At 57.1% G+C, this 27,134-nt stretch overlaps 1 protein-coding gene across 2 annotated transcripts; it reads right to left on the reverse strand.

Moving 5' to 3' along the window:
• B3GAT1 (beta-1,3-glucuronyltransferase 1) lies at nt 626–25,646 on the reverse strand. Of its 2 annotated transcripts, none has more exons than XM_013979603.1 (7): nt 25,548–25,646; nt 9,528–9,618; nt 9,253–9,399; nt 5,597–6,105; nt 4,823–5,119; nt 3,860–3,960; nt 626–2,644 (listed from the first exon to the last, which is right to left on the reverse strand). In XM_013979603.1, exons 2-6 carry the CDS (start codon nt 9,529–9,531, stop codon nt 3,874–3,876), a joined length of 1,044 nt encoding a protein of 347 aa, XP_013835057.1. In that variant the 5' UTR covers nt 9,532–9,618; nt 25,548–25,646; the 3' UTR covers nt 626–2,644; nt 3,860–3,873. The 2 variants fall into 2 exon arrangements, with proteins under 2 accessions (XP_013835057.1, XP_003130138.2); XM_003130090.4 differs by lacking the exon at nt 25,548–25,646 and adding an exon at nt 25,023–25,449.

Genomic DNA, 27,134 nt, shown 5'->3' on the forward strand with positions numbered 1-27,134 from the left:
CTGCAAAGCCCAGGACCCAACACTGCCCTCTGCAGGTCTGCACCTTCGTCTGTCATCTTGGGCCTGGGCTATTGCAGGAGCCGCCTGCCCATGACTTGTTTGTTGTCAGCATAGGAAGTGAGCAATTCTTTTAAAAGGCGGGTTAGACCAAGTCCATCCTCTGCTCTGGGCCCTCTGACAGTCTCTTCTCACTCCCGGGCTGTAGGCTATGCCCTGGTCCCGGGGCCAGGGCACTTTGTGCCCCCAGCTTCCGTGCCCAGCCCTGCCTCACCGCTCCCAGTCAGCTGCCCTTGGGGGCTGGTTTTCTAATGCTCTCCCACCCTGGAGAGGTCTTTTTCTGGAGGTCTTGCACCCAGGTCACTGCATAGACATGCAGAGGTCACCTGGCCAGGGAGGCCTTTCTGACTGGCTGGGATAGGGTGCCAATGGCTCCCCAGCTGCACTGTCTCCCCCAGTGCACCCTGGGTTTGTCCATCTGGCTCTTCTCATGAAAAGGCTGCTCCCTGCAGGCTGTGCTTTGGTTTCCACTGTCCTATGCCAGCGCCCAGAGCAAGGCCCATCCACCTGACTGATGCTGGCTGGATGGTTAAATAAATGTGAAAAAGTAAGGCAGGGCTAAGGAGGGTTAGGACTGTTAAAAACCATATTTGACTTTTAATTTCGAAACAAATTAAATACAGTTAAATTAAAACAGACCAGATGGCACAGCTGCCTGGGCTCCACCCTCCTGTCTCTGTCCTCTGGACTCTGAGCCCCCACCTCACTCCATACGGTGGGAGCAGGGAACAGACTGGCTTTGGAAAATAAACTGCAGTCATGAACCCAGTTCTGATTCCTAACCAACTCATTCCCAACAAAGATGAAAGCTGCAGTCCACCAGGGTTATAATTATAAATAAATACACATGCAGCTAAGAGAGGGTATTAAGTGAAAACAAAGAGAAGTAGCATTTGCCCAAATAAAAAATTAAATAAAATAAAAAAGAGAGAGAATACCCCATTTTGTGGTTCATTATCAACTTCCTGAAAATGAGCCCTGGGTTTTTGGCCAAGAGGGTGGCCCAAGTCCAGCCCATCTGACCTGGCGATCAGGGCTGGTCCTGGCAAATTAGACAGCAGAGGGCCTGGTGTAAATCCCACACTTGACAGAGGCCTGTGCCCGCCCACCCTCCTTTCCTGCCACCCATACGGTTCCCAAATCGCCATGGGTGTGGGGCGTCCTGCAAGCTGATTCAGGGCTCTAGGGATGTGATCCCATTGACGGTTTCCTGACTACGGTGGGGAGTTAAATCCGTTTCAAAATAGGCAGCCGATGCTATTTGTGAATGTTAGGTCGCTGGGCTGAGTCCCACCCACCACGCACGCACCCAGGAGTGGGTTCTCCCGGTCCTCAGATCTGTCCTGTGAGTTTAAGCGGAGTGGGGCTGTTAGCGGTTAAAAGTAAACACCTCTTCAGAGGGCTCGGGCCCTTCCTCTGCCTCCACGAAGGAGGGAAATTGTGCTTCCAACAGTCAGGAGCGTGAGGGGGAGACCAGTGGAGGAGCTGGCCCCACTGGGAAGCCAGAGAAGCCTCTCCTCCTGGCCAAGGGCCGCTCTCTGTTCCTTCTCTGGGGTGGAGGGGGCGGCTCGCTGTGAAGCTGGCTTGCTCTCTGTGTGCCCCGGTTAAGGAAGAAGTGAGGTTTTCTTTCCCACTTTGTGTGTAAATAGCATGATTTCCAAAGCAGCCATAAATCCCTCTGCTGATCCAAAGTTGTCCCCCTCCAGCCAGGGGCAGGGAGAAGCCCTGGGACTGCCTGGCCTCTTGGAGCCCCTGTGGTTTGTGGCTCTCACAGCTCTGGGTTGGGGGACTTCTGTCTCCCCATTACCAGCCCAGGAGAGGGACCTGGAACCCAGTGCCGGGGGCAGGGGGGCCAGCGTGTGGACAGGGTCTAGTCCAGGTCGGCCCATGGCCCTGTGCTGGCTCAAGGGCCTGCCTCCTTTCCTGGGCTGGAAGAAGCAGGCTTGAGGGACAATGGCTGAGGGCTGGGAAAGGGGCTCTGCTCCACCACAAGGTGTGAGGAGGTGGGGGGCCTGGGAGGGGGGTGCCTGCAAGCAGTCTGGTTCCCCTGACTAGGAGGCTGCCTGCTGGGAGCACAGACAGCTTGATGCTCTAGAAACAGGAGCCAGAGGAAATTGAGGGCTGCATCTCAGTGGAGCAGTGCATTCCTGACACGGGTTGAGGTGGGATGTGGGCTGCTCTCCATCTTCAGAAGTCCCTGGCCTGGTGTCCTGTGTGGTTGTGGAGCCCTGAGAAGGGAGCAGGGAGGCTTCGCTGGACTGCTGGGCCTTTCACCTCCCTCCCAGCACGGCATCACCCCGGGCTGGGGGGCCCACGTGTCCTGCAGGCCCTGCCAAGGCAGGAGGCTTGCTGGCTGGCCTGGTGCAGCCAGCAGCTGGGCCCCTGGCCATGCCAGATGGAACAGAACAGGTCCGGGGTTTCTGTGCTTTAGGGTCTCCGTCCTTTTGTCCTGGCCTCAGGCTGGGTTCTCTCTGAAGGCTGCAGAGTAGAAAGGAGGGTGGTGGCGAGTCCTTAGGAGGCTGCCTCGGAGGGACCACCAGCCATGTGGAGAGAAGGAGGCCAGGAGCAGGGTCCGAGAAGGAGGCTCCTGTGAAGGGGAGAGGAGGAAGGGTGAGGCAAGAGGAAGCCACTCAATCCTGGGCCCCCTGCTGGGTCACCCAGACTCTCAGAGCCCACCCTTAGTCCCTACTGAAAAGCGGTGGCGGGGGGTGGGGGAAACAGCCAAGGAGATTTCCAAGTTCAGGGGACAAGACAGTCAGACTGACACCCTGTGGTCCCTGGAGGGCAGGTGGCTGCCAACGGCTGGGGTCAATGCAGCTTGACCCCAGGGCCGGAAGACAGGTGTGTGTCCCACTATCTGAGCTCCTGCCTCCAATGAGATCACAGAGAAGCCCACAGAAAATTCCCGGCTTTGCCAGTCACCTGGCCCAATTCACTCACTGAGCTTTTCTCAACATCATTCTTTTGCTTCTAAACTGTAGATCGATCCCATGACCTAAGTCAATGGATGGTTTTAAAGAATTGACTAAAATTGCAACACTTGTACAGGCCTTATTAGGTGCCAGAAACCGTTCCTGGTGCCCTCAGCAACCTATTTTGCAGATGAAGAAACTGAGACCAAGAGAAAGAAGAGTCAAACTGAGAAAAGTGGTAGCCTGGGAGCCGAGCCAGTCTCTGGGTTCTTTGCTTTCACCACCTTTTAGGAGGAACCCACAGGGCACAGAGCACAGAGTTCCATAAGGGGACAGGCTCGTGGCCAGATTAATGGTGGTGATAACAGTGAGCTGTTACGGTGCAGCACCTGGAAGGTGAGGCCTTCCAAGCAGCTGGTGGCAGAAGGACCCAGCCATGCGGGGTCACCTTGGCTCTTGTCGACTTCAGCATGCCCCGTCCTCTCCCTCCCGCCTTTGCCTGGACCTCCACGATGAAAGACCAGGAGGAGGAGTTCCCGTCGTGGCACAGTGGTTAATGAATCCGACTGGGAACCATGAGGTTGCAGGTTCGATCCCTGGCCTTGCTCAGTGGGTTAAGGACCCGGCGTTGCCATGAGCTGTGGTGTAGGTTGCAGATGCAGCTTGGATCCCACGTTGCTGTGGCTCTGGTGTAGGCCGGTGGCTATAGCTCTGATTTGACCCCTAGCCTGGGGACCTCCATATGCTGTGGGAGCAGCCCTAGAAAAGGCAAAAAGACAAAAATAAATAAATAAATAAAATAAAGACCAGGAGGAAAGGACTTGGCTGATTTATTCTGTATCCAAAATTGGGGTGGCCCACCCCTTGCGTCACCCGCCTTCGTCCCCTACCTGTTTCCTGGGGCTCAGATCTCCACCGTGGGGTCAGTGAAGCCTTTCTTCCCCTCGTTCACCAGCACCGGCTTCTCTGTCCGTGTGTGCCAGACCAGGATCTGTGTGTCCAGAGACACGAGATCACATGGGCAGGTTCCTGACCTTCCCCTGCAACTTCTGCCTGCCCCCACCCTCGCCCCCTTGCCGTTGTTCCAGCAAGATTTTTCTCCCCTCATTCTTGCTGTTTGTACATAGAATGCCTTCAAAATAGCTGTTGGAAACAAAATCTGCAGCTATGGAAATGAGACAAATGGGTCCCAAGATTTCCTTTTGCTTCTTATGTTTCCCTGCATTTTTGTTTTTTTTCTTTTTTTTCTTTTTTGGAGTTCCCTGGCCAGGGGTCAGATCTGGGCCGCAGTTTCAGCAATGCTGGATCCTTGAACCCACAGTGCCAGGCTGGGGATTGAACCTGCATCCTGGCGCTGCAGAGATGCCACCGATCCTGTTGCACTACAGCAGGAACTCCTTTTCCTGCATTTCCTGATGGGTATCTCCAGAAGCAGAGAGTTCTTCCAGGGCCTTCAACTCAGTGAAGGCCCTAGCTGGAGAAGAGCAAACTAGAAGCAGTGTGAGAGTGTACATATGCTTGCATGCAGGTGTACGTGTGCATATGCATGCCTGTGTGTCTCTGCATGTGTGTGCATGCATGGAGGTGTGTCTGGCAGGGAGATCATGGAGCCCAGCTGCTTCGAGGTGAGGGAGGGCTGCAGTCCTGGGTTCTGCTCACTGGTTGCCCCTCCCCATTTCCCTATCTGCCTTCAGTGTGGCTGCCTGAGAGGTGATAAACTGCCATCCTGGGAGGCTGGTACTTCTTCACAGGCTGCTTGGGGCCTCTATTTCCTTCTCCCGGATCTGCAGCGAGGGCTTGCCCAGGTCGGGAGAAGTTTGCATCACAGCTGTCAGTTATGCTGAGGGTCTTACCTTGGTGCAGTTGGCTGCCTTGGGTTCCAGATCACTGAGAGTGACAAGTTCTCGGAGGAGGCTGCTTTCCTGGTAGCCTCCTTTCACACCACGCAGTTTGAAGTAGGCCTGGCTTCGCTGCAAAATGAGCCGCAGGTTGACTGCAAATCCTGCCATGTCTATTGCAAATGGCCGGTGGGGGTCGAACACCGTCTTCCAGCCGACCACCTTCCCTGCCCCATTGACCCGTGGGGCCTCGTACCGAAGGCCACCGACGAAGGCGACGGGCCACACAGACACCCTCCTGGTACTGCGCATCTATGGGGGAAAAGAGTCAGGACATCTGGGTGGGGATAGGAGTCAGGGTGCCTGGGCTGCTGAGGCCGGAGGCCTATCTCCACGGAAAGCGAAATCATCAGTTGACTCTGTGCAGCCAGGCCAGGGGATGAAGCCCAGCCCCACCTCCCATCCTGGTGGTGGGCATCCGTGGAAGAACCTGCCTGGGCTGTGGGCAAGGCCACCTCTCTAACCAGCTGATACTCCTCACATGACCAGCTGCCTGCTTTGTCCCTTGCTGCAAAACCTCTGTCTTCCCACCTTAGAGTCTGAAATGACTCCCTCTCCTACAGTGCATGACTCCCAGACCCAGAGGATGCTCCAGGGGTCCAAAAGGACCACCCCCGCCCACCCCATCGGAAGCCCTTGTTGAGAAAGTGCCCCAGCCAGGACCGTGGTCTGGGAGTCCCACCTGGCTGCTGCCAGGTTCTCCCGCCCTTGCCCATCTCCGCCCCGCACCTCCTCAAAGAGCTCCAGGCTGTATGTGTTGTCATCGTCCGCGAAGTACACGACCCCAGGCTGGCTGGAGTTGCGCGGGAAGGTCTCTCGAAGCCAGCGCAGCGCCAGGTTGCGCTGCATGGTGCCCCGCGGGATGCGCGGGTCCCGTGCGTCCCCGCGCAGCTTGTAGTTGCGGGGCGTCTCCACGTGCAAGTGCGTGTAGTTGAGGCCGGTGTCGCGCAGCAGACGCGCTGTCAGCGGCGTGCGGCGCGGTGCGTCTTCCACCACCAGCCAGTGCAAATTGGGCACGTGCAGCAGCGTGTTGGCCATGCGCGTCAGCTCCGCCTTCTGCACCGGTCGGCTGTAGGTAGGCGTCACCACGTGGATGGTGGGCAGTGTATCTGACCAGGGCGGGGGCCGCGTGTACACGTACTCAGTGCGCACCACTTCTACGATGTCGCGATCAGACATGCAGTATTCCCTTGGGTCCGCGCCAGGGGGAGCTTCGCGCCGGGGGTCACTGCCGTCATCTGCAGGTTAGAGAGGGTGATGTGGGTGGGCTCTGACTGCAGGCACTGGGGAGGACGGGTGGTCCCCCCGCCCTGGCTTGCCATCGCCCTCTTCCTATCCTCCCTTGGAAGGTCAGCCATCCTTGCCTGGAGCCATGTGGGCTGGAACTGATGGTCAAGGCTGCTTGCCTGACATGCTCCCTAGGGCTCTCCTAGTTCTGACTCCTAGATGAACAGAAATAATATCTTTCTCCTCACATTTGACAGCTCTGTAGCTCTTTGAGAGTGGCTGGCCAAATTCCAAGATTGCATCCTCTGTTCCCAACTGTGTTGGGTTTTATATGACAAAGTGTCCTGCTCTTGCCACCTATGGATCCCTGGTCAGGCCAGAGAGGTCTGCACTGCCCACCCAGGGTGGGGCTTCAGAGCCCTGGGCGTTGCTTTTCTCTGCTGTGCAGATGCTGCCATGCCCAAGGGCAGTGATAATGCTTTTTGGCCACAGCACTGTGGACCCTGGAGCCTGATGTTAGCTCACCTGGATTTTTCACAAACCCTCGAGTCAAGTGGGGCTTACATAATCCAGCCTCCAAAACTTGGTGCAGAATTTGACACTTAACTGCATTTTGTTCTTGGGTGTTACTCATAGTTGACGAGATCATTCTGAATCCAGAACCTGTCGTTTTTCATTTTAGAGATTCCCACATTTGGGCAAAAGGACAGGGTGGAGACCTGTTTTAGCTCTTGTGTGGTTTGGTGTCAGTCTCCTAAGCTGTACTTTCTGGACATGCTCTTTCAAACATCTGGGCCCTACCTGTCCCTACACCCAGTCATGTATGCCCACATGTCCCCAAGGAACCCCAGGAGGGGTGTGTGAAATCTAACAGTGGCCTGGCTGTTGCTGACACTCTCAGGCACAGAGAGTCCCTCCTTCCTTTTTTTTTCCCTTTTTTGCCCCCCATCCCCACAGCATATGGGGTTCCCAGGCCATCAATCAGAGCTGAACCTCAGTTTTGACCTAAACCCACTGTGCTGGGCTGGGGATCCAACCCGCATCCCAGCGCTCCGAAGAAGCCCTTAATCCTGTTGCCCTACAGCGGGAACTCTTAGCCCCTCCTTCCTGAAGGCCCCCTGCTCCAGTTGGGGTAGCTCTAATGAGCCAGCCTTCTCCTACATCCTGGACATTCCCCCCCATGGGCGATGCTAGCACAGGGAGAAATCAGTGCACCTGCATTTCTTGTTCTTAAAGATTCCCTTCTCTCCAAGGCTTGTCCTCCTGTTTGAACAACTCTGAGGCTCTCCATGACCTCACACCATCTCCGCAGGAGGTGGCAATAGTCAGAAGATGGACTTAGGGATCCAGTTGCCTGGGCTCAGACCCTGCTCAGCTTTGTACTGACCATATGGCCTCGAGCAGGGTGCTTGGCTTCCGGCGCCTCAGTTTTAGGAACTGCAAAATGGAGCTAATAATTGCATCTACTCTATCGGGTTGCTATGCAGGTTAAAGCGCTCAGAATATAGGCCAGCAGTTCACTGTCATCTCCTCACGTGCAGAAGGAGGATGGTAAACAGCTCTGTTCCTCGTGGCTTCCTGCAACTACAGAAAGGATGGAGTGGGCAATTACATGTGAAGTGCAGTCCCAGGAGGACGCTGTGAATCACCCAGCTGCCACTTCCCTCCTTCCCCTGGCTACTGTTGGCATGTGGGGGTGGACGCTGGGCTTTGAGGGGTACAGGGACATGCTTGGCTCTCAGGGAGTTTGCACAGGCTAATGGCACAGGGCACACAGCGGTAGTGGGAACCTGCCCTGGACCGTGGGTGTCTGGATGCAGGTTTTAAAGGGGGCTTTCTGAAAGAGCTTTGGGTCCAACTGTGATAAGAGAAAAAGTCTGAGGAGAGGAGATTGTGACCAGGATATATGGTTTCGGAAACCAAGGCTGGGGAAGGAGTCTGAGAGCCATCCTGCCTCCCCTTTCTGCCACTGAAATCATCCCCAACAGGTGGGTCTATGCCCTGGAACGTTCTCTGGTGGTTTGGCACTCGGCTGGGTCAGTGCTTTTGCCACCTTTGAGTCCTAAAGGCCTCCCTAACGTCCTTGACTGCTGCCTCTGTTTAGTCCGTCTTGGGTGCTTTGGGGAGACAGGGTACCAAGGCCCCGTCCTCAGGCAGGAGTGTTAGTGCTGAGCAAAACTGCCTGGCATCTCTGATCCCAGAGCTTTGCCGAGAATGGGGTCCATGTGGCATCATGTCCTTTTGGGGATGGTAGTGTTAATCCCTCTAGGATGATGTGTTGTAGGATGACAGTTGCAGAGTGAGAGATGCTGGAGTTGGGAGAAGAGGATGAAGGTCAGGCGGAGAGCTCCAGGTGCTTGGATGGGTAGTGAGAACTTAGCAATCTTCAGCTTGGCCCTTCACTGCGGAAGCCTCAGGACCCACCAGGCTGAGTAGGACCCAATGTGTAACTGCGTGGAGCAGCCCAGCGTCAGACTGCGGGTCTCAGCCCCTGCCTGCACCCAAATCGCTGACTCCCAGGCCTCACCTCTCTCCGTGGGATGGGCCTGGGCATCTCTGTGTTTCATGCACATTTCAGTGGGAGGAGGGCTTCCCTGGAGGCCCAAGTCTGTGTGTGTGTAGTGAGAGGAGGAAAGGAGGAAAGGCGGGGGGCTGGAGACTAAGAGTGAGGGGCAGGCCAGGTGGGGGCACATGGACAGCTTTGCGGTGCAGGGAACCCCAATGTGAGAGGGAAAAGCACTGCACCCGGAGCCAAGAGAAGCCAATTCTAACCCTGGTTTTTCCATTATTGCTTTGGGGCACCTGCCTCTGTCTAGGCCTGTTTTCACCACAGGGGACTGGATCAGGGTTTCTTGAACAAGATGAGGAGCCACTAGCACACTTTCCCTGAAAGTTTTAAACACACCACAGGCCTAAAATCTGCCCACCCATCCCTCCCTGGGAGCAGGCCCATGAGCCTCTGTGCATGCCTGCGTGCGTGCATGTGTGCAGTTTCACCATTTGTCAGATCCCCAAAGCGGCTGACACTCCCCAAAGGCACAATCTCTGCCTGGACCATCCTACGGCTCCCCAGCTGTGGAGCAGACGAGAGGATTCCAGCAACCTTGGCCATGGTCATTCTCATTACCAAAGCCCAGGCCAGCCTGGGTGGGGCTCACCCTTGTGTGTGGCCAGCAGGGGTGCAATGGTGCTCTGGTGCCACACGGTGACTAGCAGCGTCCAGGGCAGTACGATGAGGACGATCGCAAGGATGTCCCGTCTCTTCGGCATCTCCAAGGCTGGCTGGGCCCACAACTCCTCGTTACCTGAGCGACGGCAGCAGACGGCAGCAAGCACAGGGGAGAAAAGAACAGAAATGGGCTGGGCGGGCCAGGCATGGGAGAGCAGGTGGCTGAATGCTGGCCAGTAGGCCTCACCCCCGCTCACAACCCACCCATTGCCGAAGCAGGTCTGCGGAGTCTGGCCTGACCAGAGTCTGGAGGACTGCTGTCCGGGCGCGGTCAGGAGCCCTGTGGAGTGGACACCTGCAAGAAAGAGCAAAGAGGATGGCCAGAGACCTGGGTGGGATAGGCCCCAGCACGGTTGGGTGGGACACACAGCATCGGGTTTGCTGGTGCCTGGCTTCTGCCCACCAGCTGAGCATGGCTAGCTCTGACCCCTCCGTCTCATGGCGGGTGCTGCCACTCAGGGTCAGCAGGATGTAATCTTCAGACACTCCTGCCTGAGTTTAAGCCCAACTCACGGTTGTGCCTCAGTTTTCTCACCTATAAAATGGGCACCATCCGCACCTACTTCTGAAGGCTTCTGGGAATTAAATGAGGTAATACCCATGGGGCCCACCAGCTGGTGCCTGATGGACACAGTGAGCTCAGGACACATTAGTGGCTGTGACAGCCACAGACTTGTGCCTGATGGTTATTTCACAGCCTGGATTAAGGAGTCAGAGTTGGGGTGGGTCCTGGGAGAACATTCTTGGGAGGGCCCTGCATGGAGAGGACAGAGCCCGGCTGCTGTAGCTGGACGTCAGCTGGGAGAGGTGCCCCCGGTGGGGGCTGCCACGTCCTAGGGAGACGGCAATGAAATGGCAGCAGCAGGGGCCCCAGGAGAGGTACCGTGCCTGGGGAAGAGTTCCCTTCCAGCCTGACTCTCTCATATAACAGGAGACAGGAGCCCTTCTCCTGAGCACCGTGGACACTGTCACATCTCATTTTCTGCCTTCCTGTCACCTCTGTGCTGAGCACCTCTGCAAGGGGCAGCCAGAGTCCCAAGGGGAAGTGGGAGGGAGACATCCACCCCAGTGCCCAGCCCAGAGCACCAAGCCTCCCTCAGGCGAATGTGTGTCCTTCTCCAGCAGAGCCGAGGGCCAGGGCTGAGCAGGACTTGATCACATTTTTGAGACAGTGCATCCCCCTCATCTTGTAGGGTCTGTCTCCCAGATGACCTCATGCCTGGTGAAGAGCCATGTTGGGCTCCAGTGTCAGGCACCGTAGTTTCCTAGGTGGCCACCAGACCCTGCTAACCCTGTGCTCCACTACCTTGGAGGCAGAGGGTGGACAGCAGGCCCTTGATCCTGTCCCCAGGGGAAGGGACGGCCCCCTGGGGTAAACAGTATGGGCACAGAGCAGCAAATAATCCTAGGGATGGTGCCTCCTTCACACTCCTCTGCCAGGGCCCCCTGCAGGTACCAGAGCCAGTGCCACACCCCAGGGCACCGTCTGGGGGGTCCTGCCGTGAGTGAGCTCACGCCACACCCCCTCCAGCCCCTACCCTGCTCCAAGGCAGTAGACAGGCTTCAAAAGGCTGAGTCCTGCCGCGGTTTGGCTGGGCCATCTCAGGCCCCATGAGAGGTAAGAGGCGCTTCCAACAAGCCTAGCTGGGAGGTGTCGTCTGGTTCTGTGATCACCCTGGAGCTTTCCAGGCAACCCGGTCTCAGAGAGGCTCTAATTCAGAGTGGGAAAGCCACAGGTGGTGGGGCGAGCTTCACCCCTATTGCGCACATGCCCAGCCTGCCCCAGGCACTCAGGAAGCTGCCCCTCCCTCGGGCGCCTGGGCTATAGCTTTAGCAAGAAGGGCTGGTAGGGAGCACTCTCAGGGGCAGAGAAGCACTGGACACTCCACTTTCAGTCCTCCAGTCCACAGGTGCTGACCTCATCCCCCTCCCACTTGGAGTTCCCGAGGCTGTGAGGGTCAGTGTCTTGTCCAAGGCACAGCACGGGGTCATGGGTCTGGGCTGCATCAGGTGCCAGGGAAGGGAGGCCAGGCCCCAGAGCCCCTTCGATTCAATCCCCCTGCATGTCCCAGCACCTCCCTGGGGTGGGGTGGGGGAGATGCAGGAAAGGAGCCAGGGGTGGGGTGAAAGATAGGGAGGGAGGGAAGGGCTCCAGAGGGAGGCTCCAATCCCATCCTCTATATCTGGTCAAAACATCTCTGAAAGGACGGGAGAGGGGAAGCAGAAAAGCTCTAAAAATAAACTTAGCCATAAACCCAGTTGTGCATTAATTACTCTCGAAGCCATTACGGCTTGAAAACCCCATAACTTTAATGGAGGCTATTATAAGCATAGCAGCAAAATCGTGGCGCTCATTACCAGGCGGTTATTAAGCAGAGCAGGGAGAGCCCCCAGCCTTGGAGAGAGCCAGCTGGCCAGCAGGGGGCGGGTCTGTGGGAACTGGGGCTTGGGAGGACATAGAGTGGGCGGCAGGGATTGGGTTAGAGGAACTGCACCCACCTGCACCCAGAGGCCCCAGTCAGAGATGGCACTGCAAGGATAGCCACCGGCCATGGCCCGCTGCTCTTGCCTGGCCCTGGAGGGGCAGCTCCGATCTGCCTGTGCTCTGGGCTTGAGCATCCACAGACCCCTTGGTGGACTCAGGCATAGGAAGCAACTCAAAGATGGAGGAGGGGCGGCTACCCTCAGAAGCTGAGAGACCGGAGAGGGTGCAGCAGGGGAACGAGATGTTTGTGGGAAGGTCCCGCAGGCCAAGGCCAGCAGGGGTCAGTGTCCCCTGTGGCCGTGACTTCCCACCGGCCACTGCAGCACGCATCTGTGACCAGCCTCCGCCGTCATCCATTCCTCAGCAAGCACAGAGGTGGGGGCCCTTCCACCATCCTGGGTGAAAGGAGGACACACACGAAGGCTGTACTGAGGGGCATGTGAGCTCAGTGGGTGACATCAGGGGATGCGAGAGGGGCTGGACTGTGCTCTGGGTGACTTATCCTCCTCAGCCTCCATCCTCACTTCCAAACATGGGGCTGGGTTGGGAGCGCTCTAATGAAGGCCCAGTTCTGCTATTTTAGCCCCTTGAGGTTAGGGCTCCGTGAGGATGAAAAAATGCCCTGGGAAGACACGGGGGTGGGACATTCAAGGCTAAAGTCAAAGCAAGAGGCCAGCATAACAGCTTTCCAAGGCACTCGGTCATGATTTAAGGCCAATTAGACCTGGAGATTGGCCATGTCTTGGAAGACCTACTTATTGAAATTTGCCTGTGAGTTTTACGGTGTCACGGGCTGTGCATGACAACTGGGGGTGTTTGGGGCCCAGTCAGGCTAGATAGGAGAGGCCGAGCCTGGGGAGGCAAGGCCGGGGTGAGGTGGGGCTGGATGATCCCAAAGGACGGAGAGGCTTCCTCCTGAGCCTGCAGGTGTTCAGGTGGAAATTGCATCCATGCCCAGCCCCTGGGCAAGAGGCTTGTTTACTTCCATTCAAGGAACATCAATTTAGCATCAGTGGTGGGCAAGGTTAGGCTGGATTCCAGGGCCACACAGCAGCATGGTCGCAGGAGCGTAGGGTGAAGAATCCTTCCAGGAGATGATGTACCTGCCACACACATGTCCTCGCTACTTCATCTGTGGTCCTCTCCTCCATCAAACACTGCTGGCCAGATCAGCAGTGCCCTCTGTGGACACAGAGCTGAGGCCTGGCCTGGGAAGCACTGCCTCTCAGACTCGACCCACCAGGCACAGAGCCTGCGGCCTCAGCACCGACATCTCTGAAGTGACCCAGGACCTTAGCGAGCAACCCAGGGCTGCATCCTTTAGAACTGTTACATTTCCCACCAATCCTCACCTAATTTAGGGAACCTGTTTCCTAGACTTGTCGCATGGAGTCTTTTGAGAGCATACAACATAGTTTTCAGACACAACAAAATTCTTTCTTTCCAGGTCATAACTCCTGGTTTATGTCATATTCTGTGACGATGAGAACAAACAGGGCTGTTGCAAACAGGTTGGGAACAAACATTACAGACTCTCAGGGAGGATGTAGCTTGCTGGCCGGCAGAGGGAACGCGCCTCCACCCCCCCACCCCCCCCCGTCCCCCAGCCTCATGCCTGCCTGTTAGTGAACAGATGGAATGAAGGATGTTGGTCCTATGTGGGTGGAGGAGAGGCTGAGCAGGAGCTCCTGCTGTGACCGGGAGGAAGACTGGGAGCCTGAGTCCCTGAGGGCCCAGGCAGGAGTCAGGGCCCAGGGCCCAGGTAGGGGTAGAGGCTGCAGGAGGCAGGAGGAAGGGAAAGAAGACGGTGGCCGGGATGCTGGTCAGGGCTCCAGCTCCACCCTCCAACCCCAAACAGTCCCGAGAAAGCGAGGCTCCACTCTGCCCCTGAGATCCGTAGGAGCCCTAATGGGATCAAGGGATTAGTATTGATCCTGCTGCTGTTGTTCAGGAAAAGCCTGATGCTGGAGCTAATCAGGTCCCATCCAGTCAATCCACACTCCATTAACTGGCCCCAGGCCTTCGTCCCCGGCCACCCACACCCCCACCTGCCCTGCCTCCCAGCTACCAGCTAGCTCCACAGTGGGGGAGGAGGGCTCCCTCCTTGTCCCATCCCTGCAATACTCGCTGCCTCCACCTTGGAGAGAAGGGGGTCTCACAGTTCATTCCACCCTTGAGGAGGGCAGTGAAGTTCAGGGGGGCTCCTGGATGGGATCGCAGCTCACAGCCCTGCCTGGGCAAGCGGGACTCACTTTTCATAAGGCCTCGTCCTTCAGGCCTCACTGCAGGATGTGAGGGAGGCAGTGAGGTTTCATCCCCATTTTATATATGAGGAAGCGTAGGCTGGGAAGGGCTGCATGTTGGCCCAAGGTCCCCAAGTAAGCAAGCCACTCACACACAGGTACCTGTGTGTGCTGCTCCTGGCTCACTGGGCCTGGCCCTGCCTTCCCCTGCTGGCCCAGCCGAACACCCAGGAAAGGGCTCCCCACCCAGCTTTCACAGTGGAGGCAGGCGAGGCTCAGCCCTGGGGAGGAGGAGGGCCTGCCCCTGTCCTGGCCATCGTTGCCCTGCCAGCAAGAGGGCTGGTGTGGACCCCAGGCCTCATGCCATTTCATTCCTCTTGACGGGAGACCAGGCCCCAGGCTGGGGCAGGAGGATGCGTCAGCTCAGCTCAGGCTGGTGAAAACCACACAGAACAGCTTTGGTTTTCTTCCGGCCCAAAGAGTCAGAAAATACAGCTCATCGGTTGCCTGTTTGAGGTGGTCCCCTCATTTTCTTTCTGTTTTTTTCAGATTAGGTTTGGATTCTGGTTCAGAAGAGTGAAAATGGAGGTCTGGCCATTGTGTGGCCACCTGCTTCACTGCAGGAATTTGAACAGAATAAACTACTGATCCCAGTGGGTTTTTACTGAAGTTCCCAAATCGCCAGGCATGGTCTTCAGATAGAAGAGCATCTCCTCGCCCCGCAGCCTCCATGCTGAGGGTTTCGCTTGGGGGATTCCTGCTGGCTGACCTGTGGCTCAGCTCAAGGTGGGGACACAGACCCGATGGAGAATTGGACAATGGACAGTGGTCCACCAGGCTGAGCAGCAACCCTGTGAAGAGCCACACGTGGAAGGTCTTGGGGCAGTGGCTCAGGGTGGGTGGGGAAGGTGCTCAGCAGGGAGATGCTGCAGGAGCCCCAGGCACGTGGGCAGGGAGCAGCAGGCTATGGTCCTTCCCTGAGTGATGGGGAAGTAGGGTGGGGGAGGCCTGGCTCTGCCGCCTGCCATCTGTGAGACTGGGGATTGGTCCCCGCACAGAATCCAGCTTCTGGCCCTTGGCTCCCCCTAGGGTCAGGAGGAGGTTTGATCTTGGCAGGAGCCCCCTCCCCCAACCTCCTGTCCCCCATGCCCTACTGTCTCTCCATCTTTGCCCCCTTCTCGGAACCAAGCCAGCTTGGGAAGGAAAGTCACCACTCCCAAGATGAGGGCACTGGTATTCTCCTGCCATCCAGCCGGTGGTCATGTGCTCACACTTCGAACGACCCAGTTCTCTCCTGTCTCCAGCTTCCGTGGTCAGGAGCCCAGACTGGCACGCAGGGTCCTCTGAGCAGGGTCTTCCAGGCTGGGCTGCATTCGCCCCTGGAGAGCTGACTGGGTTGCACCTGCATCCATGCTCGGGATCCAGCAGAGACCATTGCCTCGTGGCCACAGTGCTGTGGGCAGTGCAGCCTGTGGCTGTTAGCTGGGGCTGCCCTCAGCTCTCTGCCTCGTGCTCTTGTCCAACACGGCCACCTATGCCCTCAGGCCAGCAGGGAGGGTGTCTGGAGAAATTCTGTTAATAGGATAGGTCCTCCAGAATACAATGTGATCAGGAGACACATGTGACGGCCTATCACCTTAGCCACATTCTGTTGGTCAAAGGCTTGTCACAGGCACCTCCACACTCGAAGATGTGAACAGCAGGAGTCAGGGGTCACGGGGCCACCTTAGGGTCTGTCCAGTACAGCAAGGAGGCCAGGTCACCTCCCGACCTCAACTCCTGTCTGGTCCCACAGCTGGCACACCCCAGGGTGATAGTGGGTCCAACTCACAGGCCTGGCCCTGTTGCCGCATTCCTGCCTTCTGAGTGGCCCACAGAGAAGTGGCTTTTGGGGAGCGTCCGGGCCCAGGGCTTCTCCTCCTCCTCCTCTGTGTGAACTCAGCAAGGTGACCCCCTGAGCCTTGATTCTCCATTTGCCAAATAGGAATAAGATAGTGCTTCCCCTCTAGGTTTTAGAGTGATTAGAAAAATCAGTGTAAACTGTCTGGCACATTGTTGGTGCCAGCAAACAGGAGCCATTGCAACTGCCCATCCTGTGGCCCTGGGAAGGGTCAGGAGTGGGGGGCTCAGATGGAAGCTGCAGACCCTAAGGGAGGAGCTGGTGAGGAGGAGGGCAGCGACATCAGAGGGTCTCAGGGCTCCCTGTGGACTCACCCTGGGCCTATCTGGCCTCAGTCCCCACCTCCAGCCTGGAGCTGCTTTGCCTCTGCTGTTGTCTGGGATATTCCACTGAGGCCTTAACACAGCTGAGATCCCACCATTGTCTTTCTTCTAGGTCAGGTGCCTTCGTCCTCCTCTGCCTCAGCTGCCAACATAAAATCCCAGGGCTCTTCCCACTGTTCCCCTGCATCTGTCTGGCCAACCCTGATGCTGGTCCCAGCCTGTTCTTTCCTCCTGCTGAGATCTGTCCACAGAGTCCATCCCACTGCCTGGCACACCTGACCTGCTCTCATCAAGACCTTCTTATTTTAAAAATAATAATAATAATAATAACAGCCTCACCTGAAGCATGTGCAAGTTCCCAAGCCAGGGACTGAATCTGAGCCACAGCTGTGACCTATGTCAGGTGAGGACCTAGCCTGCACCTCTGCAGTGACCCAAGCTGTTGCAGTCAGATCCTTAACCCCCTGTGCCTCCATGGGAACTCATCAAGACCGTCCATATCCTCCTCCCTGGCAGCCAAGGTGCTTGGCTGTGTGGGCGCACCCACCATTCTAACCAAATGCATCCTCTCTGCCTCCCTTCTACCTTCTGCCCACAGCCATCCCTGACCCCACACCCAGATTGGCACTTCGCTCACTGCAGTGCTCATGAGAGCTCTGGAAGCCAGCTGACCAGAGACCAGCCTTGGTCCATCCAGACAGTGATTCGCCACCACACCCTGCCCCCGCCACCTGCTGAGGTCTGGGGCAGTTTCTGGGCAGAGGTTTCCATGCAGAGTCTAGAGGCTCAAAGAGCAAGCCAGCATCCCTTCATTTCCTTCCTCCTGTGGCCTCTGACCCCTGCTGTCCCCTTTGCTAGGCATCTGCTTTTGCCCAATGTGGGGGGCCTGTGTATCCCCGGGTCTGCTGGCAGGGACCCTGTGACAGCTCTCCAGGACCCTGAGCTGTTTCCAGGGAAGAAAGCACTGGGGTAACAGCACCATGCCCCGGCCCCAAGCCAGAGGGAGGAGTCAGTGCTCTGACAGCTCTGGAGACCTGGAGACAGAGAAGAGCTGGCTGACGACTGACCACCCAAAATCCTCAGTCCTGCCCCAAGTGCCTGTCAGGAGTCCTAGGTCCCTCTCCCGGCTATCAGTTGCCCCTACTGCCTGGATGAGAGACAGCTAAGGGGGTGTGGGGCCCCAGCCTGAGAAAGCCTGAGAGCCCCAATGGGCAGCCTGTACTCCACCCCCCTGCCCCCCAAGAAGGTCCATAAATCTCAGTCCCCAGACGGTAGATCCTGCTGACACTATCTGTACACTTGGCAGCCGGTGCACACAGGGCCAGCAGCAGGGCAGCAGAACGGCCAAGCCCCAAGCTGAGACAGGGCTGAGCAGGTTTCCCCACACACAGGGGCTCAGCAGGACTCCTGCCCCAGGGGCACGCTCTGCAAGGAAGGGGCAGATTTCTCTCCCCGGGGGAGGGCGGGTTGCTGTGGAGCAGGGCACCCACCTGGGACCTTTGCTAGGAATGTTCCTCTCACAACGGAGCTCCTGCTCCACCTCTGGGCCAGACCTGGCTTGCCCCCTGCCTGGGGACTGTCACACGGGTTGGGTGTTGAGCAGTCAGCATTGGACGGTCAGGGGAGCAACCAGAACCCAAACAGACACCATTCTCCCCAAGTAAAGCTAGGGTCCTTCCTTCCTGCTCCCCCCAGGGCCAAGTACTCAGCCCAGAGGGGTCTGTGGGGGGGGGGGGCACACCCAGAGTGCCCTGGGGGAAGGGCAGTGGGGAGACACCTCTGAGGAGCATCTCTGCACCATGATCTGGCATCAAACGACTGGGCAGACAAAAAGCATCCACAGAGAGCACCCCTGCTCCAACACGGTGACCCCAGAGGCTGTGGCACTCAGGGAGGGGCAGGCACAGCAGGACCAACCCATGTGACACACAGAAGCGAGCTAAGTTGTCAGATTCACAGACAGAAAGTAGAGACTGGGATGCCAGGGCTGGGTGGAGGGATTATTTAGGGGATACAGAGTTTCCAGTTTGCAGATGAAGAAGTTCAGGAGAAGGAAGGCTGTGCCACAAGATGAATGTACTTAATGCCACTGAGCACTTAACAGCAGTTAAGACGGTACATTTTAATTCCATGTCACATGGTAATTTTCTCTCTCTCTCTCTCTCTCTCTCTTTCTCTCTCTTTCTCTCTCCCTCCCTCCCTCCCTCTCTCTCTCTTTCTTTCCTTCTTTCTTTCTTTTTTGCTTTTCAGGGCCGCACCCGCAGCATATGGAAGTTCCCAGGTTAGGAGTCGAATCAGAGCTGCAGCTGCCAGCCTACCTACCCACAGCCACAGCAACACAGGATGTGAGCTGTGTCTGGGACCTACACACAGCTCCCAGCAATGCCAGATCCTTAACCCACTGAGTGAGGCCAAGGATCAAACCCGAATCCTCAAGGATACTAGTCGGATTCATTTCTGCTGTGCCACAATGGGAACCCCCAGTAATTTTCTTTATCACAAAAAAAAGAACCTATCATCCAGGTGTGGTTAGATGGGTCAGCAATGATACACCTGGATGCTGGGGGACATAAGAGGGCTTTCCCTGCAGTGGGGCTGGGTGGGCACCTGTGTGTGGTCCCAGCGCATGCACCTTCCTGCTAGTAGTCACTTGGGAGCATCATCGTGAGGAAACATGCACGGGGCAGGCCTAGATGAGCCCCTAGGAATGGGCCACATGTGGCCATGGCTGGAGGACAGCCTTCACACATGCACGCACACATGCACACACGCATGTGCACTCACACGTGCATACATGCATACAGGCATGCACACACACTCATGTGCACTCATGTGATGCATGCACACACACATTCATGCATGCACACAGGCATGCACCCCACACCCCCACACAGAGCAGCCTCTGTGCGAGGAGGAGTGGAGACTAGGGGCAGTGGGGACACTTGTTCCCAGCAGGAGATTTATGGGACAGAGAGAAAGTGAGTATTGGCAGGTGATGAGTTAGGCAAGTAATACTTCAGCTTTAGGTCAGCAGCTTTCTGAGGGAAAAATAAAATAAAATAGCCTGCTCAGAGGCTGGATGGCAACCTGAGCAGAGCTAGGATCCTGGGGCCTGACCAGCAGTCCTGCCAGAGCTGGCCCTGCTCCGTGCTGTGCAAGAATGGGTGTGGCACTAAATACCCAGGAAGGGGGGTCTCCTGAGGACTCCAGGAGCCTGGTGTGGTCTGCTTCACTGGTGGCAATGGCACCTCCATGGACGCAACCTAACACCTTTGTGTCGTGCTTACTTCCAAGGGTGTTGGGACAGTGGTTGGTGGGGGGAGTCCGGATTTCCTCAGGCTGCAAAGCCCACCTGGGGAACCCCAATCAAATCCAGGGCTTTGGGTCTGGACAAGCTGAGTTGGGAGCCCCAGATCCTGTCTCAAGCCACCCAGGGCCCCGACAGGTCATCCAGCCTGCCAATTTCCAGCCTGACCTCATTCCTTCGGTCAGAGTGTGCGTGAACACACTATGCAGGCTGGATGATTCATGATTCACTGGTTTAATTAAAGTTTCATATGTATTTTTAATGCACTGCCTGTGGCCTAAACCAGCTGACCTTCCCTAGGGCCCTGTCAGGATAGTTTAGGTGGGTCCTTCTGGGCCAGTTGTCACGGGAGGAGACGGAAGGCCCATCCTAGCTATTGCTGAAAGGGGCCCAGGTTTCAGTGTAGGCCTCTTACCCCGAGCCTATGGCCTCACTGCCTGTCTCTGATCTATAAGAGCACAGGGGGCCTGAGAGAGAGAGGGGCAGGTGTTGGGAGATGTCGGTCACAGTCTGGGACAAGGCAGCAAAATGCTGTGTGACCTGAAACAGGAGTGGAACCTCTCTGGGCACTGACTTCCTTATCTATGGAAAGAAGGAAGCAACCTCCAGCCACTGAATCCTAATTCTAGGCCAGATCATCTGTTGGGACCACTGCTAGTTCAAGGCAATAGATGTGAATTTTTGTTCCCCAGACCCACACCTTTTTTTTTGGCTGGTGGGCCTGCTGTTCCTGGGGCATCTGTGAAGGAGAGCTCACCAAGCAAAGCCGTGTAACCTGGCTGGGAAATCTGAGTTCACATGCTTCACATGCCTCTCATTTGAGATGAGGAGATGAAGCTCCTGAGAGCCTGTCACCCAGTGAGCAGCTGACACAGCTGGGCCTGGAACCAGGCTCAGCCAGCTGACCACTGATCACATCCGGCCAAGTGTCCTTCTCCCTCTGCTGGGCTGGAGTGGCCTCCTAGCGCCCCTTCCCTCAGGACCAGGGCTTGTTATTCATTTAGTTAACCTTTCATCTAACAAACATTTATGGAGCCGTCTACTTTGTGCCAGCATGCCGAGGGTTCAGCAGCTCCCAGCCCATCCCCACCCAGCTCCCAGCCCGTCCCCACCCAGCAAGATGCTGGCAGAGGCCAGAACTTCATTTGCTCCTTTAATTTGAGCAAATGTGAGCGCTGAGGAAATGCCCTTTAGTGGGAGCTGCATCCTTGGTGTATAAGGCAGTGTTCCCTTGCAAAGACAGACACATGCCCCACCACATTTTCTGTCCCGGGAGAGTAGGACAGGGCTTAATTACCTGCCACATTCCCATCACAAGTGAGGAAACTGAGGCTCCAGGCAGGTGGAAGATGGAAGCAAGGACACATGTTGGGTGCTGAGAGGACAACCCTGTCCCCTCGGCATGCCTGGCACAAAGTAGACTGCTCCATAAGTGTTTGTTAGATGAAAGGTTAACTAAATGAATAACAAGAAAATTGCTAAGCAAAGAACTTACTATTCAAATTCCTAGTAATATGATTAACTATAATTCTCAATCCTGCCTCGTTAATAATAATTGGGGATGATAATAATTCCATTATCATCCCCACTTAGAGGCGAGAAATATGAGGCACAGAGAGGTTAAGCAATGGTCCCAGGCCACAGAGCTGGGATTTGTGTCCAGAGTTCATGCTCTCAGCACCTTGCAGAGCTCTCTGTGTAGAGTCCAGGACAGCACTTGCCAGGAGAACTTGGTGACGCTGGGGATGTTCTGTATTAGCACCCTTCAGGATGGTGGCCACGAGCCACATGTGCTACTGAGATCTTGAAATGTGGCTGGTGTGGCTTGTGACTGCCCACTGGGGAGGGAGAGCAGCCCACCCGACGTCTAGCAGTGGGCTCACAGGGCTGCTGAGTGATGGTTCAATGAACAGCCCAGAGTCTTGAACCTCAAGAGACTCGCAGCCTCAGAGGCCACATTGTTCTACTTCTTCACACAGAAGGGAGATAGAGTGGAGCGAGAGAGAGGGGACTGCAGGGACCCAGGCTCATGCAGCAGTCAGCGAGGACCCACAGGCCAGGTCCCCTTCTCATATCCACGCCCGTGCCCTCCAGTCCCTGTTCCTCCTGATCCTCCCTCCCTTCCTTCATGAAGCAATAATAATGGGTCATGTCTCCCAGTTGCAGGACGGGAGAAGCCCTGTCACGCCCTAACACTGCAGGCTAGGTTTATCCCCCAATCCAGCCAACTTTTGGTGGTCCAGACTGAGACCCCTCACTTTTGCGCCAATCGATGGCAAAGCCCTCATCCCTGCCGGGTGCTCGGCTGGGAGGCTGCTGCCCTGTTGTCAGCTGGTGTGCTCAGGGAGCAAAGGCTCATTTTAATATTGGCTGGAACTAAACCTCATTAGAAAAGTAAATTTGCTCTAGCTGAAAAAAAAAAAAAAAAAAAAAGCAACCCACACAATCCTTCTTTCCATAGCTAAATAGAAAACCTGATCTGATTTTGGATTGTTTGATGCTTTATGTTCCTGGCACTGACCCAGAGCCTGGAACACAGTAGGTGCTCAGTGAATGTGTGCAGAAATAGGATGTTGATTGATCTCCGCCTGCCGTGCCATCTTCCAGCATGGATACCAAGAGACCACCAGTCCGGCGTTCTTGTCAGTTGCATGGATTTTTTTGAACAACCACCACTGTCTGGTAAGTGCAGTGATCACACTGACCACTGATTAGACAAGGAAACCACGTTGCTGCTGTTCTTCGGCAAGGGGACACTGAGTGCGTCTTAAAACAGAGGACTCCGCAGGGGAGTCTGATGGGAGAGATGGCAACAACGCCAGTGTGACTGGCCCTGGGGTTGGCCAGAGAATTGCCACTCCAAATTCTAGAGCCATCCAGGTCTGGGAGGATGTGGGGAGTGGAGCAAATACACACTGTACAGTAACATCCATCGAGCACTTTACCTACAAACAGCCTGGCAGAAGAGGGGCCCTGGGTTTACAAGCCTTCGGGAAATCAGGTTTGGAGGGCTCAGCTTTTCCCCAAGTCCACCCAGCTGGTCACAGACGGACCGACGCAGCCCTGGCCTGGCTGACATGTACCTTGAATGGCACCACCTCCACTCCCCCACCCCATGCTCTCCCCAGGGTCCCCAAAGGCTGCTGGCCTGAAGGCTTGGGGGTTCAGGAAGGACGTTTTCCTTGTCCTTTCCCTCAGGTGCCAGGGAAGGTCCACGCCCTTCCCTTCCCCAGCCCACTGTACCCCAGGGCCAAGAAGGGTGTGGGGTAGGCGTCTGGAGATTGAGAAAGCCCTCAGCACGGGAGAATGGGCCCAGGGAAGAAGGTTCCCCAGAGCAACCCTGATCTCACAGCCTGTCCCCTCTCTGCCTTTGGGCCTCCCTCTGAACCCCACATTCGTCCTCAGGAAGCTGTCCCCAGCTCCACCGAGGGCCTCTTGCTGTGGCCAATAGCTGCCGCCACTGGGCATCTGGAAGGAGGCCCGGGGGGGGGGGGGGCTCCACTGCACGGCTGGGTTCCTGGTCCTCCGCTCTGTGAGCCGCCTCTGTGTCTTTGTCTGCTGTCTCTCGCGCTGCTCGGCCTGCCTCAGACTCAAAGCTTCCCTCACTTCCTGAGCCGTGCCTCTCTCCCTGCTCGGTTCTCAGCAGAGGGGAGCTCTCAGACCAAGCTGAACCAACATGCTCCCTGATCCCAGAGCCTGGCTCCCGCACCCTCCCCCTTGCAAAGCTTCTGCCCTGTCTTATCACCCTGTGCTCACGACCAGAGAAGTACAGACAACTGGGTACCCTCACCCCTCAAAACTATGGTGGCAAAATCCAGGTCTGTCCAGAGGCCCAAGGCAGGGAACAGGGCTAGCTACACCAGCATCTTCCCATGGAGCCCTGGTTCTCTGCCTGTCTCTGCTCAGTGATTTACCTGCTTCAGGTGGAGCAGTCAGTGCCTGCTCATCCAGAAGCCTCTGTACACATATTCAACCCACTGCTCATGAGTCTCCAACATGCCCCTAAGAGAGAGGGATGTCCAAGCATCCACAGGTCAGGTATAGAAACCGGCACAGCAAGCCGCTCAGCACTGCTGCTAAACGGGGTACAAATCCATCAGCCCTCCCTGTTCTGTGACCTGGGCAAGCCTTCCTGTTCCCATGCAGGGGTATAGCATGCAGCTCCAGAACCCGTGGGGGGCTGAGAACAGACTGGGCAGTCTCTCTGAGGGTCCCAAAGGGAGGGTCTTTGTTTCATATGCAGGAAGGTGGGACTTGATGTTTGGTTCAGCAAGGCCTCAGCTAAGCAGGTTTGGGAGGACATGTCTTGATCTCTGGGTGGAGGAAGGGAGACAGAGGAGCAGAAGACAAACCTCAAAAAACCCCAGAGCCACAAGGACTTCACAGGACATGAAGCCACATGCCCCCATGAACGGGGGCACACAACCACACAGAAGAGTGTCACAGGCTCTGGACTAAGACATCCCCACCCAGTGCTTTGAAGCAGCACATGCCACACAATCCAAGCTGCCAACGTATACCTGACCCAGACTGATACCCACAAAAGGTAGAGCTGCCCCCACCAGCATGGGGCTATTTGAGCTTGAGTCCAGTGCACTGAGGTCGCCAGCCCCAGCTGGTCTCTCAGCCCCAGCTTCTACAAGAATCCACCCAAACAGTGCACTGTCCAGGGAGGAAGGGGAAGTTGGTGGTGGAGGGAACTGGTTAGGCCCTTGTTACGCATTTGTGTGTGTGTGTGTGCCGAGGGGATCTCTTGACCTCAGTTGCTGGGACCCAGGCTGTCACCTCCTTTCCCAGCACAGTTAGACCTCTGGCCTCCTCCTCCCTTCTCTCCTGCCTCAGCTCCTTTTCAGAAGCTGCGGAGAGATTAGGATCCCAGGCCAGAGCCCAGTGAGGAAGGCAGGTGGTGAACTTGGCTGTCCCCTTAGACTGAGTGTCCTAAGGACCCTGGGGCCCCTTGCCACCTCCCAGCCCCTCAGCCTCCCAGTAAAGCTGCAGAGACTTAACTTGCCAGCGGCTGAAATCTCAAAGCTTGGGGACAACGCTGGGAAGCCCAAGCAGCGTGCTGGTCCTAGACTCCTGGCCACCCAGAACCACCTGCTGAGGTGGGGAGGAAAGGACCAGCGAGGTATGAACCCGGCCAGTTCCTGGAAGCTGCTGAGAACCAGCTCTCCAGTTCCCGCCAGCCCAGGAGGGCAGGCATCGCCCAGGTTTTGTTTTCGAAGCCCCCCCCCCCTCCCCGGCGGCAGAGCCTCCCAGCCCCGGCCGGGTTCCCGGCCAGCTCTCCCCAGCCGCGCGCGCGCACACACACGCACACGCGCACACACACATACACACACACACACACACGGATGCGCACACACACGCGCCCATGAGGACATGGCGCGGGTACCGATGCGGACGCATAAAGGGGCTCTGTGCGCGGCGGCGGGGGCGCTGACCTGCTGCGGCGAGTCTGGCTTGTCCCCGGCGCACTCCATCGCCGCGGCGGCCCCTACGCCAGGGCTCCGGCGCCCCCAGGCTGTGGGCACTGGCCGTGCACGCCTGCGTCCCCGGGGGTTCTCGGTTTGCTGGCCCCCGGGGGCCCCTTCATCGTCGAGGGGTCTGCGCAGCCCCGGCCCGGTCCTTCTGCGCTCAGCAAGGCAGCGGCGGCCAAGCCCAGGAACGCGCGGGAGGGAGCGGAACCGGGAGCCGAGCAGGGGGCCGGGAGCGCGGAGAAGAGCAGGGCAGGCGGCCCCGGGCGCGTAGGGCGGAGGGGCGGGGGCCGGGGCGCGCGGCCTGAGCCCAATCTACCCGGCCGGCGCGAAGTCCCCTCGGCGGCGGCGGCTGCGCCGGGGCCGCCGCGGCTGTGACAGCACCGCCCGCCCCGCCCCCGCTCCCCGCCCGCCCCGCCTCCGCTCCCCGCCCCCGCCCCGAGCGAGCGCGAGCTGCCGGCAGGACCCGCGCAGCGGATGGCCGGTACCAACCTCGCGGGCTGAGGCGGGGGGCGCGAGGAGGGAAGGGACCCCCGGATTGGTATCACCCCCGCGCCCTCCCGGGCGGAGGCGGCCGCAGCTCTGCGAGCTGGAGTGGGGGCTGCGGGCCGGGCGACACTGCCAGGCCTCGCTCTCTGGAGTTAAAGCCCCCACCCCCCACCCCGCCTCCATCCCGGCTGTTCCTGGCGCCCAACTTGGCAGCCTTTCTCAAAGGGTGATTGTTTCCGGGCTGGGCAGTTGGGGGGCGGTTCTCTGGGACCGAAAGGCAGAGAGGGGGAGCGGGGAGGGTGCGGCTCCCCATTGGCTTCAGACACCCGGAGAGGGAGATGGCTGGCGGAGTCGGCTGGTACCTGGAATTCAGGGGTGCCTGTGGGTTGAAGATGGGGTCGTCAGGCTCTCTCCTATAAGGGAGTCCCACCTGTCGGGGCACTGCTGCCTTGTCGAAGGCATGCCAAGCTGCTGTGTGTCAGCTCTCCACCCCCACCCACTCTCAAAGGACCCTGGACATTCCAGAGAGCAGGCAGCAGGCAGTGTGGTGGATGGAGAGAAGCCTGAGAGGGATAAGGAGGAGCAGAAAGAAGCAAAGGGCCAGCAGGCTCTCTAGGAGTTAATTCCAAGGGCTTCTTGGGCCAAAGAAGCCCCCGCATGTGCCTTGTCCATGTGTGCTAGAGATGAGTCCTGTGTGTGCACATATGTGTGCATGAGTGTATGGGGTGCACATGTAGCCATGGCATGTAGCTGATCATGGAGATACTTCCAGATGCTCTTTTGTCAAGTTGACACAGACCTTATATACGTTTTAAGGGTTTGCACCTTGGTGGTTGTCCTCCTGGACACCTGCAGTCAGGGCCACCCTATGTCCTCCTCTCAGCCCCAGAAAGACTGGCTCCAGTAGGTGGGGCTCTGGCCCCAGGGGGCCCCCAAGGACCGCAGTCAGTGTTCAGGCATTCCCTCCTGGTCTGAGGTCTCCTTCCTTCACTCTGTGACCTACTCTAGATCCTCTGTCAGGTGTTGCTGGCCCAAAGTGACACCACCAGGCGGTGTGTTTCTGTGCACCGGGGGTTGCTGCTGAAGTATAGTACCCCTCTGGGTGTCACCTCTGGCCTGTCAGTATGGAGCCAGGCCCTGCTCCCTCTGCTGAGTATGTAGGTGGGTGGGGACTGGGTAGGAGCAGGGCTGGGGGCTTTAGAACCAGCTATACTTTGGTCAAGATTTTGAGCTGAGAAGGGGGTCCCACCATGCATGCCATCCCAGGGACATTTGAAAATAAAATTAATTACTGCTTCTAGGGACAGCTGTCCTTCCCTCCCACTCCCCTTCCCATCCCTGTGTTTTACAGCCCTCTGTGCCATCAAGGAAGTTCTGCCAAGTCTAATCCAAGTACCTCCTGCTGCAGTGCAGGGTCATGTCCTCCTTCTTGCAGTGAGGCAGGAATTACACCAAATCCTGCTCTGCATTTTCCTTCCCCTATTGGAATAATCTTTGTTCCTGGCAGCTCTGCTGAGAGAACCTTTTCCTGTTTTGTGTTCTTGTGTTCTCCTTGCCTCTCCCTTGACGGGGGAGGGGCTGGGAGGGGGT

Source organism: Sus scrofa, chromosome 9 (genome assembly GCF_000003025.6).
Source record: "Sus scrofa isolate TJ Tabasco breed Duroc chromosome 9, Sscrofa11.1, whole genome shotgun sequence".
Lineage (NCBI taxonomy): Eukaryota > Metazoa > Chordata > Mammalia > Artiodactyla > Suidae > Sus > Sus scrofa.